General features: G+C 35.6%; 1 protein-coding gene across 1 annotated transcript in view; it reads left to right on the plus strand.

The window, feature by feature from the left end:
- CFAP47 (cilia and flagella associated protein 47) overlaps window positions 1-24,744 on the plus strand; it is a 264,229-nt gene that overhangs the window by 52,911 nt on the left and 186,574 nt on the right. The window contains exons 27-35 of the mRNA XM_054628349.2: window positions 853-953; window positions 3,025-3,153; window positions 3,910-4,159; window positions 4,959-5,165; window positions 5,848-5,941; window positions 6,489-6,629; window positions 9,177-9,372; window positions 23,574-23,671; window positions 24,519-24,635. Coding sequence (XP_054484324.2) covers window positions 853-953; window positions 3,025-3,153; window positions 3,910-4,159; window positions 4,959-5,165; window positions 5,848-5,941; window positions 6,489-6,629; window positions 9,177-9,372; window positions 23,574-23,671; window positions 24,519-24,635 — 1,333 coding nt within the window. The remainder of the gene's footprint in view (window positions 1-852; window positions 954-3,024; window positions 3,154-3,909; window positions 4,160-4,958; window positions 5,166-5,847; window positions 5,942-6,488; window positions 6,630-9,176; window positions 9,373-23,573; window positions 23,672-24,518; window positions 24,636-24,744) is intronic.

Here is a 24,744-nt window from a genome sequence, read left to right on the forward strand (position 1 = left end):
AATAATTAAAACACATTTTTCTTTTTACTTTTGGCAGTTTAGTCAAAACAATTAATTAATATTTTTTAATAAGTAAATAAGGACTACAAACCCAGCTATTTAATAACATAGGACTAAGCTCACTTTAATTACCTGTCAGTTGCAATGAGCTAAGAACATAAATACAGATGGCTCCCAGCATTGCATTGATGGCAATAATTTGCTTGTTGACTACACACTGAGAGACTGAGGTGAAGTACAAAAAGAGGGTTAAAAGGTGGATTGCTGCACATCAATAAAGTTGCTGCAGGTAGAACAGATACTCCAGTGAACATCAGAGCATGGACATCAATTTCTGCTATATTCCAGCAACTGCATTCAATATCTTATTGTTTATAAATTGATTCTATTTATTTTTAAACATTTATTTTGACATTTCTGTAAAGTCTTACAGAATAAATGCTCCATCAAAATAGAAGTTGCTTTTCAAGAAAACTTCCCTAGTCAAAGGTTGTAGGATAAATTATTTAGCAAGTTAGCAGGCATCTTTAGGAGACTTATTAATGTCAGTTGTAATTTTAGTAGTTTTTATTTTTCATTTTAGAAATACAGAGTTAATTTATTTCATTAAATCTCTGCTGACTCTTTCAGACTGATGGAACACCCATGCTCATAGTAAAACTAAGAAGTGGAAATACTATACCAAGCTTCAGCATTTTGAAAGGTGCAGTCCCACCTGTGTAATCTGTTCAACCACTAGAGAAGAATGAGGGAGTTCTGATACCTTCACTCTGTCTTCTGTTCTTGTGCTGAAAAATATCATGATTACCATTGGTAAATAGAAAATGGTAACTTCTGTTTTGTTTTCAACAGGTTCTCATTCCAGGTTGCTGGAACAGCAGACAATTGTCTTCTGACCTTATACCCGTACTTGGCATTGCACTGCTCTGATCAAAAAATTATCTGGAGAAGCAGTAAGCAGTCAAAACTCTACCTCTGAAATTATATTATGTCCATTAGTATTAGAAAAAACAGTGTTTTCAGGGTGATAACAAGAATGTGATTATCAAGATAGCATTTTCCCTCATTTATTGCAGGGGAGAACCACAATTAAATTTTTTAGTAGCTTCAGTTTTGTTGAAAAGGAGGACGACTTATATAATTGATCAGGTCAGAATTATTGAAAGATATTGCACAAACTGAAATCTTACAGAATGTTTGTGAAATTTTTAAAATATGAATAGGGAAAACAGCCAAAACATTAGAGAATAAGTTAATTTGAATTGAGAGACAGTGACCATATATTTTGAAGAAAGCAAAAGAGGAAACCACATGATGTTATTTTAAAATGTGATCATTATTTGCCTATTGGGAATAGTTTCCAGGGTTTTTTAACTCCTGTCCTTGAAGGGAGAAGGGCACAGCTATCTTTTAAGGCCTAATAAAAACCTGTGGTCAGGGAGCAGAAATATTTTTATCTGCATTATGTGTCCCTGCCTGCCTCCCTCTGACTGCCTCTGTCTCTAAATCTCTGCCTGTGTCCCCCCTGCTGAAGCCATCTCTGCTGCCTCAGTGATCTGTGATCTCTGTGTGTGGCTGTGCTCATGGCAAGGTGGGGATCATTGTATAATCCAGGCTGGAAGGGAGCCCTGGGGGCCATCTAGTCCTGCTTACAGCAGGTTCAGTGTGGGGTAAATGATGACTTTTTTGTTTTTTATAGCCCTATATGTGATCTGATGTGTTTTGATGAAATAGAGAAGTCTTTTAGGTAAGCAAGTAAGTTCTTAGATCTGAGACAGATTTAGCATCAAAGACTGAATTCTGAGACTGCATCAACTTAAAGTGTGTCACTTGGAGTATTCAGGAGAAAAGAGAATTGATACTTGGGAAATTGAGAAAGGGATTAGCAAGAAGACAGGTCATGTTTTGGTCTTTTTCATCCAAATGGAAGAAGATAGGTATAGGTACCACATCATTCAGGGACCATAGCACAATTAAATGAAGATAGGAAGGGGAAAAAATTATTATTTCTTATTAATGTGTAATTTTTTGTTTCTTTTCCTTATTTTCTGTGACCAATATACAATTTTTGCAAGCTTGTTTTTAAAGATGCTTTGTAGATTTTCATTGAGGATTAAGCCAAAAATGGAGTGATGGTTTTATAATAAATGATCTCCCATTAATATTGGGATATTTCTGTCCTGTATTGATTGCTTATTGGTTTGTTTACACATCACTTTGTGTTAGTTTTGAAGCAAGCAATTACTGCTAAATTCCTTGAGTATTTTTATGTGTTATTATATAGACTGTGTTGGTGTTGAATGCTGTTTAATGGGTGACCAAACCTTATCTATACAACACAGTGTCTTTGAAAGGTATCCAGGAAGGCTTTGCCTCCACTCTGACACTGTGCTTTTGTTTTACTTCCTACAGATGGTAAAAATAACAGTGCCAGCAATCAAAATTTAAAAGATAATCATAGGGAGTTCTTGCTTGTCTTAGTGATGTGTTTCCTTCTCTGGAAACTATACTTGGTGCCTCTTTTGTTTTGAACTGATGACAGAGGGTCCTTTAATCCTATCTTAGGCCAACATGAGAATGTCAGAACATCTGTTGTTTCAGAACTGATGGATTGATAAAGTTTACTTCTGAGTTTTGTTTGTAAAATAATTGTTGTCAAGTCTGAAAGAGCTTGATGATGATGAGAGACTCATTACAGAGCTGTGAACAAGAAGTTTTTAAGAGTATTTTGTTCATGACACAGAATTCTTGAACTAGCATTGTTCTGATAGGGGCTTTTCAGCAAGCAGGAAGATGCAGCCTGTAAAATATACAGGTAATAGGGAAAAAAACTCAAAAATGCATGAAATTTTTTCTGGACCCCAGTCTAATGACTAGAGTAAGATTTTTATGAGTCAACTAAGAACTGTTACTTGATTAATTGAAGCATGAATTAGAAAAATATAGAAGTAGATATTTATAATGCATTAGAGCACAGGCAGTAAAACATGTTTTCTCAGCTGAAACTTGAATCTTTTTTTACAGACAATAAAGACTTCAGCACTGGAGAAGTTGTTCTACAGCCATGTTTTACACCAGCATCACCTTCACATACCCATTCCACAAGTTCTTTAGGTGCAAATAGTGGCTCCAGCTGTGAAGATTCTCAATCAGGTATAGTACAGCACATAAAATCAATGATCTTATAAAGAATTAGCCTCTTTTCTTCACATTGTATTGGTTTTTCTTCTTAAATCCCTGTAATATTTTTTTTAATTCACAAGGGTATAAATTAATTTTATATTTGCATCATTTAGTGAAACTGCAACAGTGGTATTAAAATACACCTTCAAGGATGGAGGTTGACCTAAGTTAGTTGTGCTGTAAGGAGAACTATTGTTTGTTTTCTTAGTTACCTTTTTGTGCAATGATATTGTTGTTGATATTAACAACTAATAGTTTTTAAAATATATTAGTTATGAACAGATCAGAATTTAGGAATGAGAAAGCCTAAGAGAGGGGAGAAAATCCCAAAGGCTTATAGATGTAGCGGGAGTTATACCTGTACAATAACTGTTAAAGTGAACTTGCAGTGATTGACAAGCAAAGCTGGGTCTGTTGGAACTGTGTGTGAGACTGTCCCTTTTAAGATTCTGGCTATAGTTTTGTAAGCCATGCTTGAATTTATTTTTTGCTGGCTGGGTAATGCTTTTTTTGAAAGTGAAATTAAATTTCAATATATCATTTGTTTTATTCCTAAGATTTGTAAATGTAATTTAAATTGTTTTTTCCTAAAGCAAGTTGATCATTTGTTGTCTGGCAGGTTTTTTTTTCCTTTGTAAACAATTCTGTGTTGAATATTTTTGTACTGGATAAAAATGGGGAAATAAGAAATCTTTCTGGATGATTTATTTTGTGTGTATTCTTCAGAGAGTACCACTGATGAAAGTGAGAGTGATGAATATGAAAGTGAAGAGAATGAAGAAGCAAGTGAAGAGAGTAAAACTGACAGTGAAAGTGATGGGAGAGGAGATAAGTGTGAATTATCATTTTTTCCTGATGAAGATGAGGAGGACTACATCTTCTTTCAAAAGACCCTAAATGCTGTCCAGAGTTGGTTCACACTCTTTGGCTGGTCTAAGGGGCAGAATCCCATTTCCATACCTCATTCACTGAGAAGGTAATTCACACCTGCTTAGAGCTAACACCAGTCTGTCTCATAACAGCCTAACAGATCTACTCAAGGAGTTTGGGTATGATCTAAGGAATAGAAAAACACTCTAATGCACAGTTTTCTATCAAAATTGTAGCTTCTATATGGTGTTTATATGAAAATGTCATCCAGATGTTAGTTTTTACTTTCTAAAATACATTTTCAACTAAGATACTGTGTATCATAATGCAGTGTGTGTTAAATATGCAGTTCAAGCTATATGTCACTTCTTAATTGAAATTGATTCTCCTCTGAGACTGAAAACAGTTCTAGCCTTTGTCCATTTTTGGTGGCATAAGTAGGTTCTTTAACAATGTCTTTTCCCCCCACATAATCTAAAGATCAAGAAACAAATGAGAAATAATATTTTATAATCAAGAGTCTTGTAAGCACTCTGGAAATACATCAGTTGTGGTGGCCTCACTTATTTGATTTTATCTAGCTTGGTGGTAAATAGTGAAGAAGCCACTCTGCTGGAAAAGACTTACATAGACATTTATAAACATGATAAAAATCCAAATTATGTTTGGCAGAAAGCTTTTATTTATGAAGGTATAAATATTCCATGCAGTTCAAAATCCTTACTTTATTATGAAAGTTCTGTAAAGATGAAAAGTGCTGTACTTTTCAACCCTCCTTGCTGCTGTTTTTAATTCATGGTTTCTTAAATTAGCCTTGTGAAACTTGTAATTGTAGCTCATTTTGTGCATATAGAAGAATAATATCAAATTATATCAATATAATATAAAAAACTTTTCTCTCCTAGTGATGTGTGTATAGTCCAGCTAACCGTTGCACAAGAAAAGAATTTTAAACGAAGGGTTGACAAAGATAAAGGTTTTTATGAAATGTTATTGAATCTGAATGGACAATCAATACCAGGCATTGCAGCAAGCCAGTCATTGTCCACTGATCCAGTAGAAAGAATGTTCCAACTCCACTGGCAGCATTCTGAATTGCTTTCCTTCCTTAAGTAAGTACAACTATGATGAGATATCCATGCGTGCACCTTTTCTTTCCAATTTTTAAAATTAGCCTTCTTCAAGCCTAGTTCTAACTGGACAGTGAGTTTAGGGTTTCCTTTATCATTTTTCTGAGATAAGATTTATGTATTATAACCTTTAATTTATTTTTACCAAGGTTATCTGTGCAGTTTGCACTAATCAAAATGTCCTCTGGTAGGGTTATATCCAGCACAGGAACTCCACAGGAACTCTGCTTCTTTTACTGCAAAAGATGACTTACAGCCTTTCTTCTTAGACAGGCTCAGTGGACAGTCAGATCAAGGTTTTCATTCATAATCTCACCATTCCACTGATGCTCTTGGTGGAACCTGATGACTCATTTGGCTTTCACATGGAAATGGATAGTATTTGTTTTGATGTTTCATGTTATATTAAATCCTTCCTGGAGGACCAATGCTCAGAAAGAAGCCAATCTGTCCAGAGTTGTATGTTCTGTAAGTGTGTAATTGTAGCCATGGGAATTGAACATGAGTTTCTATCCATGAAGATCATCTAAGCAATTAATGGAGCTGGATCATTACTCCAGAGGCTATTCAGATAGAGGAGATTACACAAAGATAAAACAACTTGAAAAATTTTGATTTCTCTTAATTATGTTTCCTATTAACTTTTCCTGCTTTGTGATTTCAGAAGGAAAGGAGCACATCTTCCACATATTATGCCAGAATTTCTGCTTGCACCAGAAGATTACGAGTTATGGAGTGAAGTGAATACTGGACTGAGGGTAGGTAGGTTTTGGTGTTTTTTCTCCTTTTAACAAAGCCCATGTGCTCAGTTTTAGTCCTTTGGATACTAGTGGAAGTTCTTGGTGGACCATGAGTGTTCTTACTGTGGTGACTCTTTAGAATTGCATAACTCTAAGCACATGTGTGAAAGTAAGTAGGAATTTAAGCTGACTCCAACATTTACATTGGTCTCCCTGTTTTTTTCCAATTTCTTTTGATACTGTTAATACCTGATATTAATGTCCAACGGATATGTTTTAAAGTAGAGATCAGATTTTCATACAGGTTTTACCATTTTTAAGTAAAGTATTTAGTGTGTTTTCCCTGTTTCCTGATTGCTGCTTTCAACTCCTGTCAATTCTTTATTATGATTCTTATTCCTGAGATAGCAGCAAACTGCAGATGTTTCTAAATGTTGGTCACTATTGCACTGTAGTAGATGCAATCACCCATTTATGTCATTGATTCATTATTGTCCTCTTGTGAATTTCCTATCCAAACTGATGAAATGAATATTGAAAAAACATTCCCATCTTTTGTCTGAAGTGTTTTGTACCTGAGGCAAAGAGGGCAAGCATGAGAAGCTCAGGCAAGTTAAGTGGCAGGCGTACTTTTGTTCTGGAGAACAGAATGTTTGAGACAATGAGCAAACGAGCTTGGACAGATGTGCTGCTGCAGATGTACAAGGTAAATTGCAGATATATTTGCTACTAGATTCTGGGGAACTGATGGCTAAAAGCTTTATTTTGAAAAAGATCTGTGGTATACTGGAGGTTTACTTTTTTTCCAAACACATCTTTAAAACTAAATGCTTGTAAGTATTTTGTTTCTCTCTTTTAGAGAAGGAAAAAAGAGAGAGTGAGAATATTTTAATTTTTGTTTAAACCTTTTAAGTGTGTTAATATGTTCAAACTAGGAAATGTTATAACAGTCTGCATTTTGTGGAATTAAATATATAAACATAAATTTGAATTAAATATATAAATATAAGTGTATAAATTATAAATTATAATTAAATATATAAATATAAATATAAAATTGCACTATATAAATACTAGTGCAAGTAAAGAAAACTCTTTCATGCTTTTGTGTTACCTTGCTTAGAAGCCTTTTTCACTGGACATAATTGCCTAGATGTGTAACTGTAGCATTCATTACCTTACATTTGAATGGAATTTTTAAACAGCTAAGCATTTTTTATAATAACTATTAGTTTTAAAATATGATCATCTTGGTCAGTATAGACTTCTCAGATTTTATTCAATTTATTTTACTCAATTTTATTCAATTTATTTTATTCAATTATTTTTACTGATGATAAAGAAAAATCTTGGGTGCCTTGTTTTCCAAAGTAAAGCTTATGTGCTCTTCAATGATCAGTGCATTTATGTGCCTAGAAGAAAAATGTAATTATTTCTGTTCCAAGGGATGGAAAAGATATTAAAAATACAGCTAATATTTGGGCTTCCCAGTACAAGTCAGACATGGATGTACTGGGGTGTGACTTCAGTGAAGGATCCCACAGATGATTTAAGAGACTGGAGCATCTGTCATTTAGGGAGAGACTGAAGGAGCTGAGACTGTTCAGCCAGAAGAGAAGGCTTGGGTGGAAGGGTGTATCTAAGAAATGTATTTCAGTACCTGAGGGGAGGTTGGTTGTAAGGAGGACAGTGCCAGACTCCTCAGTTGTGCCTCATGACATGGTAAGAAGCAACAGCCACAAACTGAGATGCAGGAGATGCCTTTGGAGTTGAGAAACCTTTTTTCCTGTCAGAGTGGTCGCACTAGAATGGATACCCTGAGGGGTTTGTGGAGTTACTGTCCTTGGAAATATCCAAAGTCCAGTGGGATGCAATCCTGAAAAAGCACTCTGATTGTTCTTGGAGCAGCAAGTTTGGACCAGGCAATCTCCAGAGCCATTTTCCAACCTCTACTATTCTCTGACTATGTGATTAATGATTGGGAAAGCACAATGAAAATAGAGATGAAACAGCATGTGTACATGGGCTGAGACAGATGACTTAAGGACACGTGGGAACATGGGCTTAGAAAAATGCAATCATAATTACCAGAAAGCAAGTCACTTTGCTGTTCTTTCAATTTGCTGTAGTATTCATAGGTACATGACAGACTAGCTCAGAGCAAAACCCCACAAAATTAATAGTATGTGTGTGTTTTGTTGTTTGGATTTTGATTTTTTTTCCTGATGAGATGAAATCCTAAAAAAAAGGTAGCTTGAAATGCCTTTATTCAATCAGATTTTATATCAGTCAGGTTGAGGAACTCTCCAGTATCAATCCAGGATGGGGGATGAACAGATTATGAGCAGCTCTACCGAGATGGACTTGGAGGTGCTGGTGGATGAGAGGCTGGACATGAGCCTCCCATGTTCACTTGCAGCCCAGGAAACCAACTCTGCCGTGAATTTTATTTTAGACCTTTAATGTGAATCTTTTCAGGAGAAACAATCAGTGTAATTTTGACCTAAATAAGCAACTGGGTCATGAAAGATACAATTTGAATGGTTCTATAGATTGTGCTGGACATCAGTGTAAGTAGTTCAGCAATTAGAGCTTTGGGTAGAATCTGCAGAGTAATCCTTGGAATACAGATGACCTAGTGGTTTCACTGGGTTCATCAAAACTTAGAGAAAAGTTGAAAACAAAAAATATTTAGACTCAGAGAATATCTCAAAGTGGAAGAGACCCATAAGGAGCATTGATTCCAACTCCCAGCTCCTCACAGGACTACGTAAGCTAAACCATATGACCAAGAGCATTCTCCAGATGCTCCCTGCTCTCTGACTGAGCTGGGGCCATGACCACTTCCCAGGTCCAGTGACCACCAACTGAGTGCAGAACCTTTTCCTAAGATCTAAACTTGGCCCTGTTGCAGTTTCATTCCATTTCCTTGTGTCCACATTGCTGATCATCAGAGAGAGAAGATAGGCACCTTCCTCTCCTCTGCCCTCCTTGAGGATTTTGTAGACTGTGGTGAGGTCACTCTTCAGCCTTCTCCAAGCTGAACAAACCAAGTGATCTCAGCAGCTTCTTGTCTTGCCCTTGAGACCTTTCACCATCCTCTGCAGTGGTTATGTGGGTGCTAATGTACAATCTCCTAAACCTTCCCTAAATTAGAAAACCTTTTGAGTTTGAAGTGTTTGGTTTTTTCTTTATCTGTCAGCTTGAAATTCTTTTTACAGTTCATGCTTGAAAACATTTTTTATCATTTCAGGTGTTTGTTCTTCCACGTGTTTCTTCCCGTATGGTTCCTGACCCATCGAGCTTGGAAAGCTTGCAGAACATGCCAGGAATAAAATCAGAACCTTTATGCAGTAATGTGTATTCTCGATATGAACGAACCATCCTCATCTGGTTGAATAAAAATTATGAGAAAAATCGAAAAATTGTGTGGAAAGATAGTGAAAGAGGTGAGATAACTCTTTCACTGTGCTCTTTCTTCTAATACTCCTTTTGTAGACTTTTGCAATTGTTACTCATAGAGATATTGTGGCAACTTGCCTCTGAAAGTATTTGTTGTTATAAGTTATTGCCTACCCATATGTATTTCTTTTCCTTGTGTTTCCGTGTTCCAAGATCAGCATCCTTTGATTAGCACTATTCATGATTTTCTGTGTGTTACAATTTTTAACTAGGAATAGAGGGTGATGTGAACCTTCTCACTTTCTTCTTTCCATTAATGCTGTCAGGAAGTGCTAGCAGTAATTGCTTTGTCTTCATATTCCTGTTTCTAGTCAGACACAGTTTTTACTATGTGTGTTTATGAGCACATGTTTGAGAGCTAGCTTTTCAGAGTTTTCAGAATATTTTTGTATGTCCTTTATTCAATGACATTTGGGAAAGCAGTAGAGACCGAAGTTCCTGATTACAAATCCTGTCCTGCTTGCAAGAGCAGGTTGACTCTCATGGTGGCTTGACTAAGGCTAGATAAAATTACCCTTTCCATTTAAGACTGATCTAGTCAGTTCTGATATTCAAACCCAATAAACTGTTCAACCACTAGTAATTATTATTTCTATTTTCTTTCATGACTTTTTACTTTTGCTTTTTGGTCCTAACTTAATTTCCCTTTTCAGCAGTAATTTTGGGTGTGTGGTGTACAACAAGAAAGGCCAGTGTGGTGATAAGCAGGGATGACTTCCAGAATGGCTCCTAAGCCACATGTGGAAAAAATTTTCTAGTGTCATTTTATGCCTCAAGCGATTTCTAACTCCTCTCAGTTATGGATAATCTATTTGGATGTCATCTTCCATAAATCCAATTTGGGCAGAATCTCTATTTTGCATATGTTTTGAATATCCCTTTGCTTTTCTCATTTCACTGTGTAGAAGCAAATTGTAATGGCTATTCTCAAATATGTTGAGTACTTTTGCTGGTACGATTGAAATGTTAGTCTATGCCTGCTGCATCCAACAGAAACTGGCTCTTTTTGCATTATTGGGGCCTGGTCTTATGATTAATTCAGGGAGCTCCCTAGCTAAATATCATGCCCTGGGTGTATTTACAGTACATTATTTCTTATTATCTGTGCCTGCTTTAGTGGAGCTTTCTTAGAGCTGCCAGCACTGCTCTGGCTGGGCTTTTCTGAGCCTCTGTGTGTAGATGACAACTTGCAGAGAGAATGGCTCTGCCTGGCCAGGCTTGTGGCTCACTGTAAATGCTGCATGGATCAATTCCCCATCCCCAAATGTTCTCTGGATTGCAAGGCTCCAGTAATACCTGGGTGTTGAGGTGTGGCTGGCCTTGTTCTGGTCTGTGGGAGCTCAGTGGGGAGAATCTGAGTGCCAAAATATATCTTATTTAACATTTAACTTTTAATTGAGTTATAGTCTCTAAGGAGTGAATTATAAAATGGAGATCTAGTGGACATTACCAGACAAAAAAGCTGCAGATGTCCAAGTTGAATATGTATTAAGGATGCATTGAAGGAGCCAATTATTGAAAGTGTTACTTTAGTTGCCTAAGAGTAGGTAATGAATTATAATATAAAAATGAGGGACCTGTTTTTAGTAAGTCATCATATAATGATCAGCAATTGTAAAGTACGGTTTTTTTACAATTATTTAGTTCTAAAGGCTCGCCAAAATTGGCACCAAAGAAGAACACTTTAATTACAATATTAGTGTTCTCAGAAAATAATAATAACTTCTGCTAAATCATGCTGTCAGTACAGATAACTCATTAGGTTGATATATTAATTAGTGCAAATCTGACTGTAGCTTTGACTCTGGGTCACAGGTGAAGATGAATTCTGTGGTTACTGCCAGGGAACATTATCTGCATTACAGTTCCCACCTACAATTTCACTTAATTACACTTTTCTGCTTTCAGAGAGGTGCAAGATTGGAATGAAAAGGCAGACTTTATATGTATATAAACTTCCCATGTACTTCCTGCACATGGGAAGTTATAGATACTGCCTTGCTATATCAATTTCTTTATAGTTTTTTTGATTCATGAGTGCTGTATTCTCTTTTCCGTAGAGCACACAAAAATAACTTGATGTATGCACATAAGCATGCCCTTTTCTTTTGCTTCTGTTTCCATTTCTCTCCCCAAATGGCATAAATGAGCAGTGGGAAAAATCTAATAATCCAAAATAAAGAGAGAAGATTCTGAAAAATTGTGAAATTCGTAGTCTTACTGTTATGTCTTTGCATTATGAAAGTGTCTAGTTGTGTGATCTGACACTGTTATGTTTCAGAGATGACCTGCCTCATTATATCTTTGAATTCTCTATTTAACCTTCACTTTCCTCTAGCCTGTTTTGCTTTTGCTGCCTCAGAATGAATAGGTTTGTGCTACTGGGCTGTTCTTTCTTCCAAATGAGGCAAAGAATCTAAAGGCAAAGAGCACAGAAAAGACTTGAGGGACTCAATGACTTCTTTTTTACCTTGGTCTTTGCTGTTTGAGATTGAGAACAGAGCAATCCCAGGCCCTTGAGGTGGATGGGAAAGTCTGAAACAAGGAAGATTTGGCCTTGGTGGAGCAGGATCAGACTGGGGAGTCCCTGGACAAACACAAGCCCAGGGGATCCAGTGGGGTTCACCAAGTGCTGAGGGGCCAATGTCATTACAAGGTCACATTCAACAGCCTTGGAAAGGTCAGGACAATCTGAGGAGGGGACGTTTGGGAGAGATGTCATTCCCATCTGAAAGAGAACCCAGGAAGCTTCAAAGCCAGTCACCCTCACCTCATCCCTTGGGATGCTAATGGAGTAAATAATCTGTGCAAACATTACCAAGCATACAGAGTACGGGAACATTTTTGTGAGTAATTTCCAAAGGGAAAATCATGCTGGATGAACCTGATTGCCTTCCATGATGACATGGCCAGTTCAGTGGATGGAGGAGAGTTGTTCATGTCACCTTGGGCAAGGCTTTCAACAGCCTCCTGTAACATCCTCAAAACCAAACTGGTGATGTACAGGCCAGTTAAGAGCCCAGTGAGGTGGACTGAAATTAGGCTGAACTGCCAGGCTCAAAGGGTTGTGGTCAGTAGCACAAAGTCTGGCTGGACTCTGGTGACCAGTAATGTCCCCCAGGGGTCATTAGTCTGAATTTCTTTCTTAAGATCATGCACTGGAGAAGAGCTTACATACATTGGCAGATTTAATAATCTGATACACTTTTGGTTCTTTAAGTTTTATGATGTTAAGATCAATCTTTAAATTTATACTCAGATATTTTGACATTTTAATTTATGTTAGCTTTAAACTAAGCGTTTAAGCAGGCTTTTCCAGAGGAAATTAAGTGTCATAAGGAAAAATGTCAGAGTATATTAAGTGTTCATGCATCTCAGCTGAAAGTCTCAAATATCCTGTTTTGAATTTTGGTTTTTATCATTTGCCAATTTTTAGAGAAGGATTAGTTGGGGTTTTGGGTTTTTCCCCCCCCAAATCTTACTACAGTGTAGATCAGAGAGCAATTACCACTTTTTGCTTAACATTTATGTTTCTGAATACTCTGCTTTGAATACTTAGCCCTGACTAGCAAAATGTATTGACCTGCTGTTTTCAGCTCAAAAGTCTGTTGGGTGATCAATTTCCACAAAATAAATGAAGATCTATCCAGGCCACATTTCTCAGTCTTTCCTTTGATACCTAAGCTCCTTAAAGTGAAATGTGACAGTGAGAAAAGCCTAAGCTACTGCAGTGCAGAGAGGTTTCAAATATTCATCTTTATTACACTCTTCTGAAGCTGGAGATAACTATGCCATTCATCAGAACTCTCCTCTTGCAAGAATTAAGATCTTAATAGCTTAGAGAGAACATTAGTGAGGAGATTAGTGTCTCCACGGCTTCTCTCCTTACTGCTACTGAAAAATAAATGTTTTAAAAGCATCTTGGCATGTGTTTTGGAAGGGCAGGCTTTGTACCACGTCTTATTGACCACAAACTGGAAAGCAAGGTTGAAACTTGAATCCAAATGCCATAAAACTGTGAAATGCAGCTATGCCTGTTATGCTGAGACTATAATTAGGAATGAAATATAAGATTCAGTACCACTTAAGGCATTATATGAACAATAATAATGATAACAGAGGAATAATTAATTGCTTTAATTATTTGAGTGTAATAAATTTTCAGTTTACCTTCTAGTGTTCCTTATCTTCATGTTTCTGTTCAACATTTCTCTCTGAAAGACTAACTGCTAATAACATGAAAAAGTAACAGTCAAGAAAAACTCTTGAAGAGCTGCTAGAGTAAAGGATATTGTAATTCAAATCCTGTAGTCCCTAAATGGTAGAAAATCTTGCAGATTGGTGAATTAAGTTGTCTCCTGAGATGCTGTATGTCTCTTCCTTATTAATTATGACTCTTACCAAGGTAAAAAAGACAAATTATGGTTTTGGAAATAGGGAATTTTCTTCAGTATGTTCCAGGAAGATTTTGAAAAGAATAGATAATTCTATATTTAATATAAAATTTTTAGAGAAGATGACATCCAGTAAATATCAGCAATACCTGAAGAGTCAATCTATGTCTGAGATTCATGAGCTGTCCCCAGAGCAGATACATCTTCACTTAACTGGGAAAATCTGCTTAAGAGGGAAGAGAAATTCTAATCTATTGCCAGCACTGGTGTGTCTGGAAATCTTAGGCATAGGTGGCAATTTGCAAGATTCTTACTTCTAATTAGGAAAATTTTGGGTTTTGTGCATTTTATTCACTTCCCTGTTCGTGAGCTTGGGAGTTTTGTGGTTTAAATTTTTATATTTTCTAATTTTGATATCAATTCAATATGACATCTGAGTTAAAATGTTAGGGGAGGAGATATTTTAGTGTGTGATTACAGATATTAAAAAAATTGTATGAGACTGAAGTAGAATTCTTGTTTTAAAACTGATTTTGTAGAATTTTATTTAAGGTTGTTTCTGATATAGGAATTCAGTAGTATATTTTTTTTCTTTCTTAAGTTTTCATGAATTTTTTTTGTCCTTTGTCCTCTGTCTTCTCTCCTTTCTTTCCCCAGTTTTAGGAGGGATTTTTAGGAAGTCCATTGATTTTGCTTCTCAATTTAATAGTTCTCAGAGAAAATTGAGAAACTAGAGTTAAAGAATACTTCCATCCCTTGCAGGGTGGAAGGGAAGAATCTTGTTTAATTTAATGTATTTTTTTTTTCATTTAAAATCCTTGCAAAACAGTATTTTCCAAAATAATGATTTGTACTTTTTACCTACTTAATAAAAGGCTGAATTAAAGAAGAAAAGACTATCTAATGAACTGCTATCATGATTATAAAAAGTCTGACGTTTTATAATGAAACAAAGAAAAAAAGAGAACATTGTTCTTGAGCGATAAATCCTGGAAAATATTTCCCGAAATATAAATTGCAAAGTTTTAAACGATTTTTCTGTGATATATTTCTTGATCTGCACAGCAGAACATAAGAATGAAACATAAGATGTAAATAAGGAGCCCAATAAATAGGCTTTTCAGTCCTGCTTGCATTTCTTTGTTGATTTGAACACTCCATGTTTGTTTCCTATACTTGAAAAACCCACAAGATCATATCAGAATTTTATTTAACAAAAAAGAGAAAAATAACTATTTTCTGAGTTTAAAGTCCACATGTTATTGAGAAGTAAGCAGAACTTCATGTTTCATTTAACTTTTTAGATTTTTGTGTAGTATAAAAATTATTTTGTATAATTTATACTGTCTGGCATTATGCAGCTTCAGGTAGATGAAAGTATGAAGAAAGGTAATCCTTGGAATTGTATATTGAAAATATTCAAAGGGTTCATGTTGCAAAACCTGTCAAAAAGATCTTTAAAAGAAGAAAGTAAAGTGTAAACTCTTAGGCCTATGTATATTTTGTACATGTTTGTGTGTACATATATGCATACATATACATACCTATGTGTGTTTGTTGACATGTATGCTTATATGAAAAAATGCATATATGTATATAAATATATGCTGGTCCTCAAAACCATAATTTTCTAAAGAGAAATAATAAGACAAATGCTTAAAAAGAAATTTTACTTACTTGCAATACACTGTGAGATGTCTAAACAGCAATTCTGCTTTTAGCCAAACAGGGAACTTGGCACTGTTGTATGTTAATTGGAATAAATATGCATTCTGATTATTTGTGTAATTAATGACACTTCTGCAATGCATGGGGAATATATATATTGAGTGTGGTATAGCTGAGGATTTAGTAATACAACATCAGATATTTTTTGAAGAGAAAACATATTTCAGCCTGTGAAGTTTGAGAAAGATTCTGTTAATTTATTTTAAGTATCAAACAATACATTTCATTGAGAGAAGTATTTAACTTTTGTTTTACTAAATAAAAAACACAGGCATTATAGTAATCATTGTGAAGCCAGTCTAGAAGCCAGCAAACCTGTGAGGATTTGCTGTGATTTGTAGCATTTTAAATCTAAATGATGTCTTAGTGAAATGCCATGGTGTGAGTCCCACCCTTAAGGTGAAAGGAGCACCCAAGATTTAGAAATACTCATGATTGAAAGGAATGAAAGAAGTCAGGGTCTGCAAAAACTCATAAAGCTTTAGTATAAATCACACACTTGTTGTGGAAGGGGATATGTTATTCCCTGACCTATTTTGTAAGGATGTGGCAGTGGGTTTTGGATAAAGAGGTGAGATGGAAAGAAAGAGAGTAAAAAGAAATGAATGAGGGGAGGCAAGAGGTTCCAGCAGTGGTGCAGCTGTTGGGATGTTCAGGGTGCTGGGGGGTCACATGAACTTGGCGGGGTTTCCTCACCCTGGTGGGGGAAGTTTTCTGTTGAAGTCCAAGGAAATGGGGACTGATATAAAGTAATGCTGCTCTTCTGTGATACATAAAACCCTCAGAAATTCATCAGTTGAAGATATTGTTTAGGATAAGAATCAGTGAAAATAAAACAAAACTGCATAGAAAGACTATAGGAAATTATTTTTAGGAGCAGAAAGATGAATTTGCATGCCTCAGGGTAAAAGTGTTCTGCAACAGATGGGAATAAATGAGACATATCCCCAGCGTCTCTGTTTTTCTGTTACTGCCCCATGTGGTGCTTCTTGAACTTTTCTGCTTAGAATTGTGAATTGACAGGGCTATTAATTTGATCTGTCAGTGATATTTCAAGCATTCTTAGATGAATAATTATCAGTTTTGATGAGCAAGAGTTGTATCCTGCATCCTGCCTGAAGTAGGAACTGTAATTTTTCTTTCATCTCTAATAAAATTAACTTGTTTGCCATGTTAAGATAAATGTAGCTACACATACTTTATGTTCTGAAGGCAGATAAGTTATTAATCTCTTAATCTTCAGTTTCAAGTAATAAATAATAGCCTTTTCAAAAATTATTCAAAGGCATATTTCATCTCATCTTTCTTATGCTCTGGATTGTATACTTCAGTACTATCATTTCAAAACTTGTTCTGGTTCCAATCTTAGCATGTTCAGGAAAGGTTATTGCTACATATTTCTTCTGTAAATGTTTGTATTATTCAGTGCCAGGTTTAAGCTACTGAAACAGGACTATAGGTATTATTATAGCTATAGATTAGTTCCACCTCCAGAGATTTTCAGATTCCAGAGTAAGAATTTGCTGTATAATAATGTGAACCATTATTATTGCACTAGTTTGCATTGAAAGGATGTACTGTGATATATTAAAGGTCAATGTAGCTCAGTATTCTACCTTCAAAAGAAGTTGCTTAGAGATGAGTAACACTGCAAATGTACAGAAATTCTTTATGCATACTCTGAGTCTTCCTGCTTTGAAATTCAGGACTCCTTCAGGTGGAGGTGGCACTTGTGTGATGCTGTACTAGATTTCCATTCTGTGAATTTAATTGTATTTTCAGCCTGTGCAGACTTGTATTATCACAGTATTCTGAAGCAGTAAGTAAATATAAAATCTCTATTCTGTGTAAAATACTTTGTTTTGGGTTTGCTGCTTAATACTGTGACTTGGTTCTTCTTTTGCTGACAAATTTGTGTATTCTTTTAAACTATTTAACAATGTCTAGTTCCTACTCTTGGTGTCCTGCCTACTTATACAGACTGCTGTCATAGCACCATTCCATTGCTACTCTTAGTAAAATAGTCTAATTTATTCCTTTCTTATAAAGCCCTGTTTCATGCCTTTAATCACAAAAGGCCATCAGTTTCAAGATTTTCGTGAGAATTTATTTGGTTTATTTGAAAATTCATATATAATAGTAGCTTAACTATGTGTATTTTTCCTCTGTTTTTCAGTAACTCAGAATTTGAAAATTTTGCTTGTGGCTATGTAACTGAAGATTTATCATTGGTATTTCTTGTTCCTCCTTAGATATAAGGATTTTTCAAGTCATGTCAAGAATTTCTATTTTTTTTTTGTGAAAACAGCAGAATAACCTTCACAAGAAATACAGTACTTTAAAGATTTATTGTGGTTCTTACTTTTTTCATATAAAATAGTTTTGAAACTTAGTAGATTCAACAGAAATTTGATCCTTTAAATATTTTAATTCTTGGTATAAGACCAGTTTTTACACTGTGCACTGTCACAGTGGTGACACAGGTTGTTCTTATTATCCAGATAATTTCAACACATCATATATCTGCTTATCCAGATGATGGATCAGTTAAAAAAAAAGTGAAACTTAAAAAGAACCCACAGTAAATCCCAGAAATGGAGAATGAGACCAGAAATAATCTGCTTTATTCTCATGTACAAAGACAAATCTGAATATACCTTTAGTGTACTAAACAGGTATTTGCTGTTATAAAAATCCCAGAAAAAGGAGATTCCACAATCCACTTAAGGAAACATCTGCCAGGATTTCCCACCCATTTCCATTTGAAAGAGCTTCCTTTTGTCTAACATGAACTCTAGCATGGGAAATTTTGGGGTTAAGTCCATCCTTTTCTCTTTTAAAATATAATGTGGTTTTTAGTAACTTTGCACATATATGCAGATTATTATCTTCTCTGGTTTCTCTCTCTCCACCTTCCTGGCAAAACATTTCCATTCTTTCAGTCTTTCAGTGTACTCAGCTCAAGGTTTTTTGTTGTAAACCCTTTTAATTGCTCCTTCTCCTGAAGTGTGGTGCCAATGGTGGTTTCTGTACCAGGTGAAACTTTACTGGAAACAAACACAAATGAAAAGATCAGTCTGTGTGCCTAAGATGCAGCTCTCCTGTAAATGCATGCCAGCACAGTATTTGCTTTTCCTGCCACACTATTGGATTCACTGTTTTTCTCCAGATTCTTTTCTGCAGAAGTTCTCTCTATCCAATTTTCCATCTAGAACTTGCATAATGAATTATTCTTAATTAATTGTAGTCTGCTGGAAGCACCATTATTGGATTTCATACCATTTGTTTCAGATCATTACTCCAGTTGTTCAAGAGCTTAAATTATAGTCCTTTCCTCATGAATACTTGCAAACAATTTTTCTTCCCAAAGCCAATTCTTTAATCTATTTTATATTATCTCCAGATGGGAGTAAGGTAATTTTGTGCAATTTTTAAAAATTGCATATTAAAATATTGGAAAGTACACAAAGTACAACAGTGGACAGCTGATAGCAGTTAGGGTTACTGTTTTCAGTGAAGTTTGTGCTTCACTTTATGGACCTTTTTCCTAGAATACATTTTCATTGCTTTTCTATGACAAAGAATGTAACCAAAATTTTACTGAAGTTAAAATGTGTAGTATTTTTCCTTGGTCTGTTGTATCATTTACATATCAAAGTAATAAAAAAAAATTACCTAGAGGAGTTTATGGTAACAGCTGCTTGGTATTCTGACAACAAATAAGTGGTTTGTTATTTTTGTGTAGAATTGCTGTAGGTATTCCCTTGATTATCTCAGTATGGAAAATAGTTTTCAGATCCCACAAAAAATATTGAGGCTTCAAATATAATAAATATTTAATTTTGGTGAGTGTGGGGTTTTTTGTTTTGGTTTTTTTTGAGTTTTTTAAAATTTGTATATTTTTGGTGGGGGTTTTCTTTGGTGCAAAATAGAATATGTGCAAAAAAAAAAAATACAAAAACTTGTAGACTTTCTATTGATTCATCAGGGTAAGAACATCAAGTTTTAAAAAACTCAGTGAATCTGGACTCACTTGAAAGAAATTTTAAAACGTGGTGAGCAATTAGAGTGCCATGGCAAAACTCTGCTGCTTCTATATAGAAATGCTTCATGCATGAAGCAAGCAGTGTGTCTTCAGGAGTTGGCTTAACCTGTCACAACAAAGATGGAGACAATGCTGAAATGCTTGGTTGCTACATGCATGCAACATGATACCAGTACATATTAAAAAAACCAACCAACCAAACAAACAACAAACCTACTAAAAGTAAATGCATTCAAGAGTTAAGTTGGTCCCAAATCACTGAGTTGACTCCATGCTACTTCCTTAAGTGCTGAGTGGAATCAACAACATTTGAAAGAGCTGTTTGAAAGTCAAACAGAGCCACTCTCATTTCAGATCCCTTGCAGAGGCCTTTTGCAGTTTAGTTTTAGGTTTCTATAACCATAACAAGTGTTTGGCTGCACATCCACTCCAAGCTGACCCTGCTTAGTTATTTTCTTTTACCAAGTATTTTCACCTCTTATTGTGGGCGAGACAGAGTACAAAAGACCCTGTGGTGGGTCAGGATCCTGGGTTTGTTGCAGAACCAGCTCTTGCCCTGTTTGATAATTTCACAGAAAACAGAGTCTGTTTTCTCTGTTCACATTCCCTCAGTGTCAGGGAGGCCACTGGAACATCAGGGAAAAGTCAATTCCTGCTGTGCTGCTGCTCAGAGACACCAATCCCATGTCCATCCAAAGTCCCTGGACATCCACTGGCATTTGTCTCTATGCACCTCTCTGTTCTTCAGAACCTTTCCCACTTCCAAAATCTTTCCTCCAGTTATGAATTTTTTTCACCTTCTTTCCAGTCAGTCCCCTGTTGTCTCATCAAGACCATGAATTGTTTTTGGAAATGTTTCTTTTTTGCCTCTTCTTTTCATAACTCCAAGTCCCAATCTTCTTTTCATAACTCCAGTTTTCCCAATCTCATTAGTCCATGTGCAGAGCACAGTTCATTATCTGCCTGCCTAACTGGGGCTTCTGTCTCACTCCTGTTCATTAATGGGAGATTTAGAATGTGCCATTTCAGTCTTGCTGTTATCAAAACTTGCAGCCAGCCCTTTTGGGATGCAGCTAGCTAGTAGCAGGAATCTGTCTCAATTCAGGAGTAAAAGTTTGGACAATTTTCTCTCCCCCTGCTCCCAGTCAAACAGATTTGTTTGCTACCTGTTACCATTTATCTTTGGAACTGTTTTTGGCCTGGTTTTTATCATTACATTGGATGAAAATCTTTATCTTAAAGTTCCACTCGATTTTTTTTTTTTTTTGCAAGAAATGCCAGTACAAATGAAATTCAGTATATTTACATGCTTAGAGGTATCCTGAGTAATAATTCCAATTTCTATTGTTTATTTCTACTAAAATTGACTAATTCTATTTAAAAACTTAATTACTGTAGAGTGGTTAGCTGGCAGATGTTCTGCTAGATTTGATGTAATTAGGAAAAATACATTATGTTTTCTGACTAATTTATTCACAAGCCTTTGAGTTAAGTAGGTTGATTGATAGTAGAAGGATTAACTGAAAAACAACAAAAATGCTTATAGAAGTATTTAATTAGCTAAGATGGGAAAATATTCTACTTAATGGTTTTTTCCTTTATGCACCCATTAACACAACTATAAAGCTATAGTTCAATAAATGCTGTTTTAGAAAATAGTCCCACCATGTTTCATTTCCACTGGCACATTTATGTGGCTGCATGGCAAAACTGGATGGGGCGATCCAGATTAAACAGTAAATGAATTTTTTGCTCTTTCTTTTTAAGCCAGCTTTGTTCCCCAGCTACTTTGTTGGCACACAGACAATTCTACCAGCATGAAAGTAAGGATTAGTGAGAACACAACAAAGTACAAAAGTGCTGTTTGTGGTGTCCCTGGCCATGGCAGGGATTTGGAGCTTGACGATCTTTAATGTCCCCTCCAACCCAAACCATTCTGTGATTCTGTTTAAGGGTGCTCAAGTAATATTCCCACCAGAAGAGTAAAACCAGCAAATAGTATATTTAAAGTAAAATATAAATTAGGATAAAAAATTAGTTGCTTTTTTTGATCAAAGCGTAAGTTTAATGGGTTTCCATAACCACACTCAGCAAATCAATCTAGATTACTAACCAGAAGAATAATTCAATATTGGACTTACTAAAGCAGAAATAGTTAATCTTAAAAAGTTAAAAAGAAAAATTTGAAAATATTGATTTTTTAAAAAATGCTGATATTGTGTGCTGAGAGTGAGTCTGAACTCTATTAATATAAGAAGAAGACAGTTTATTGATTTTTATAGGTCCCCACTATGATCAATAAAGTGATGAATTTATGCTAGAAAGACTAACTTTTTAGGAAGAAAGTATGCTTTCTTCTTCATCAAAAAATGGATCTTGCTATTTTTAAAGTATTTGTTTTTGCAGTGACTACATTAAATATTTTTTAAATAACTGCAAGCAGGTTACCAAGAAGATGGAATGAACCAAATGTCTCTTACGTAGATATTTGTAAAATGGATGTTTGACTTGAGTTAAAATTAATACTGTTACAATTTAGATATTGAGGCCTATATAACTATAATCTCTTCCTGTCATAAGCAACAGGAAGATGTTATATATCCAGTCAGTTATATATCCTCCATCTTTGGTACCTTCCAATATGGAGTTTTCAAGACTAGAAAGTTGAGTTTTCTGCTTGAAAAAGTTCTTTTAGGTAAAAAAAAAGGAAAAAATAGTTTTTGATGCAGTGAGATTATTGCAAGTCTTAATTTTGTTTTGAAAACTTAAAGAAAATGAAAATACTCTTTTAAATACTGTTGGTTGTTTTTGAAAATATATTTAATGAATATTTAGAATAATATTACTAAAATTGATTCACAGCATGAATAGAAAAAAAATAAGGGATTTTGTGCCAAGCCTAAACATCACCACACTGAAACAGTGGCAAACTAAAGTCATTACAGATGTCACAGAGTCAAGCTCAGATGGATTTTAAGTCTTTGTTTTTAAGTTTGTGCAGCATCTGCTCCTGTTTTTTCTTACTGAAGCTGTATTAGTATGCTGAAGCATCTGCAAGTTGATATGAAGTGACAGATATTTAAGTTTTTTGATGATACCTCAACTGTAGTCTATAAATATCTGCTCTTTTTCTGCATAATGGCAGATTTTTCTTAGGATCTGGCACAGGGGTTTATTGTGGGTTGAACTAATTTGGGTGTAATAGTAAAATGAAACCTATATAATTTGTCCCAAATAAGAAGGCTTGATCCCAGTCTATCTGAAAACCTTGCCACTGGCTGAAATCCTAAGTGTTACCTAAATTTGGGAGCTTGGACCTGAGACAGTAAAGGTGTGTACATGCTGTGTTAAATATTTTAAGATATGGATGCTTCAAATAAGCAATTATAAATAAACTACATTTAATATCTTAATAATTAGTTTTATTTTAATAAAAAACATTAGAAATATTAAAAAAAAAATTATCTACCCTTCTGAAGCATTGGGGTTTATAACAGTTGTAGAAGTGGTGATTTGTGTTGTAACAATTGAGCTGTTAGCTCTCATTTATATTTCATTTATGCCAAATAATTCAAGATGACCTTAAAGAAAAATCAATAACCTTTCCTTTTTGTGTCTTAAGCATTTCAACTTTCAAGGATTTCTGCATACTTTCATGAGGTTCACTAGAACTATTAATGTTAGGCCTATAGTAATAAAAATGTTACATGTTTAGGCTCCTAATCTGTGAGGTTAAGTTTAGGTTATTAGTTTTCCATTCTGCTGTGATAAATACTCTTACATGCTGCAGCAGAGTGAATAACAGTTGCAAATATTCTAGGTGAGATTTTTTCAAGTTTTCAAGCAACAGCTCTGAAATAGAAGTATGCCAGTGAAATTCTGCATGTGAATGGATGCTTCCTCCTTATGTTATTTCCTCTATTCAGTGATTTCAAATAGTTACCATATCTATCCAGAACAAATTAGACATCTTGGGGTGAAGAAAGTCTCATGAATCAATCTTGCTTTGTCTTTTAATCAGGTGGAATACCACCCATGAGATGGATAGTGAATTTTGACCAAGATCTTCTGGATGGTCTGGTATTGGCAGCACAGATGGCAGGTTATTGTCCATATTTGGTAAGAAGGTTTTTTAATATTGTGCAAGTTTTATGCAATTTATTAATGTCAGTGTGATTGTTTTTGCAATGCTGAGGAGTGCATTGAGGGCTGGCACTGGGTGTGGATGTGGTGGGAGCTGCAGGTGGAGCTCTGGGTGCTGGGAGCCCAAGGAGAGAGACCTGGCACTGACCCTTTGCCTAAGGAAGGTCTGGGGACCTGGGGCACAGCCAGGTGACCAAAGGGACATGGCAGGAGCTGGGGATCCAGCAGGAACACCCCAGACTTGGACACACTCAGGCTGAGGTGTGGAAAAGCCCAGGGTGTCCTTGGTGTGGGATCCCTCCTCAGAGGCACCAGCTCGAGGTGTTCTTCTGTTTTTGCACCAAGACTAAACTTAAGGATCCAGATGGCTGAGACTCTGCTGTGGGAAACCTGGGGTCCAGACAGTAAGGAAACCCTGTCTGAGAGTGTCAGGGTGGGGTGTCAAGCAGAGCATCCATCACTTGCTGCAGCCTCCCACTGCAAGGGCCCTTCAGCCCCAGCTCAGGTGGCTGCCAGTGGCTCCTGGGTGCTTGGACAGGGAACTTTCCCCAACAGCAACTCTTGGCCTATAGGATCTTTAAAAAAAAAAAAAAAAAACAACAAACCACCCCAACATTTAGCAAGTCATGGGGGATTTAGCAAGTCATGGGGGATTATTTCAGTATTAGTTTTTTTTCTTTTTTTTTTTTTTTTAACTGGGTTTATTCTTAACAGTGAATTTCAGTTAAAAATTTTGAACTTATTGATTGCTGAATGAGCAGAAATACAAAATCAGTAATTTTGCCTAGTGGAAGGTTGAGTTTGATTTCTCTGTCTTGTCTAGATTCCCACTCACTTCATAAAGATGTATACTAATCCAAGAACTCATGAACAGTTTCTGCACAATGCCTTGATATTTGTGAAGGCTCTGCATACTATCAATATGGATTTGGACATAAAGGTAGGTGATTTTATACTAGCACTTCTTGTATAGATATATATATAAAAATAAATATTTTTTATTTTGATTTTTGTATAGTAGTGTTGGACATCCAGTTAAGGTGAGATTG

This window comes from Agelaius phoeniceus, chromosome 2, assembly GCF_051311805.1.
Source record: "Agelaius phoeniceus isolate bAgePho1 chromosome 2, bAgePho1.hap1, whole genome shotgun sequence".
Taxonomy (NCBI): domain Eukaryota; kingdom Metazoa; phylum Chordata; class Aves; order Passeriformes; family Icteridae; genus Agelaius; species Agelaius phoeniceus.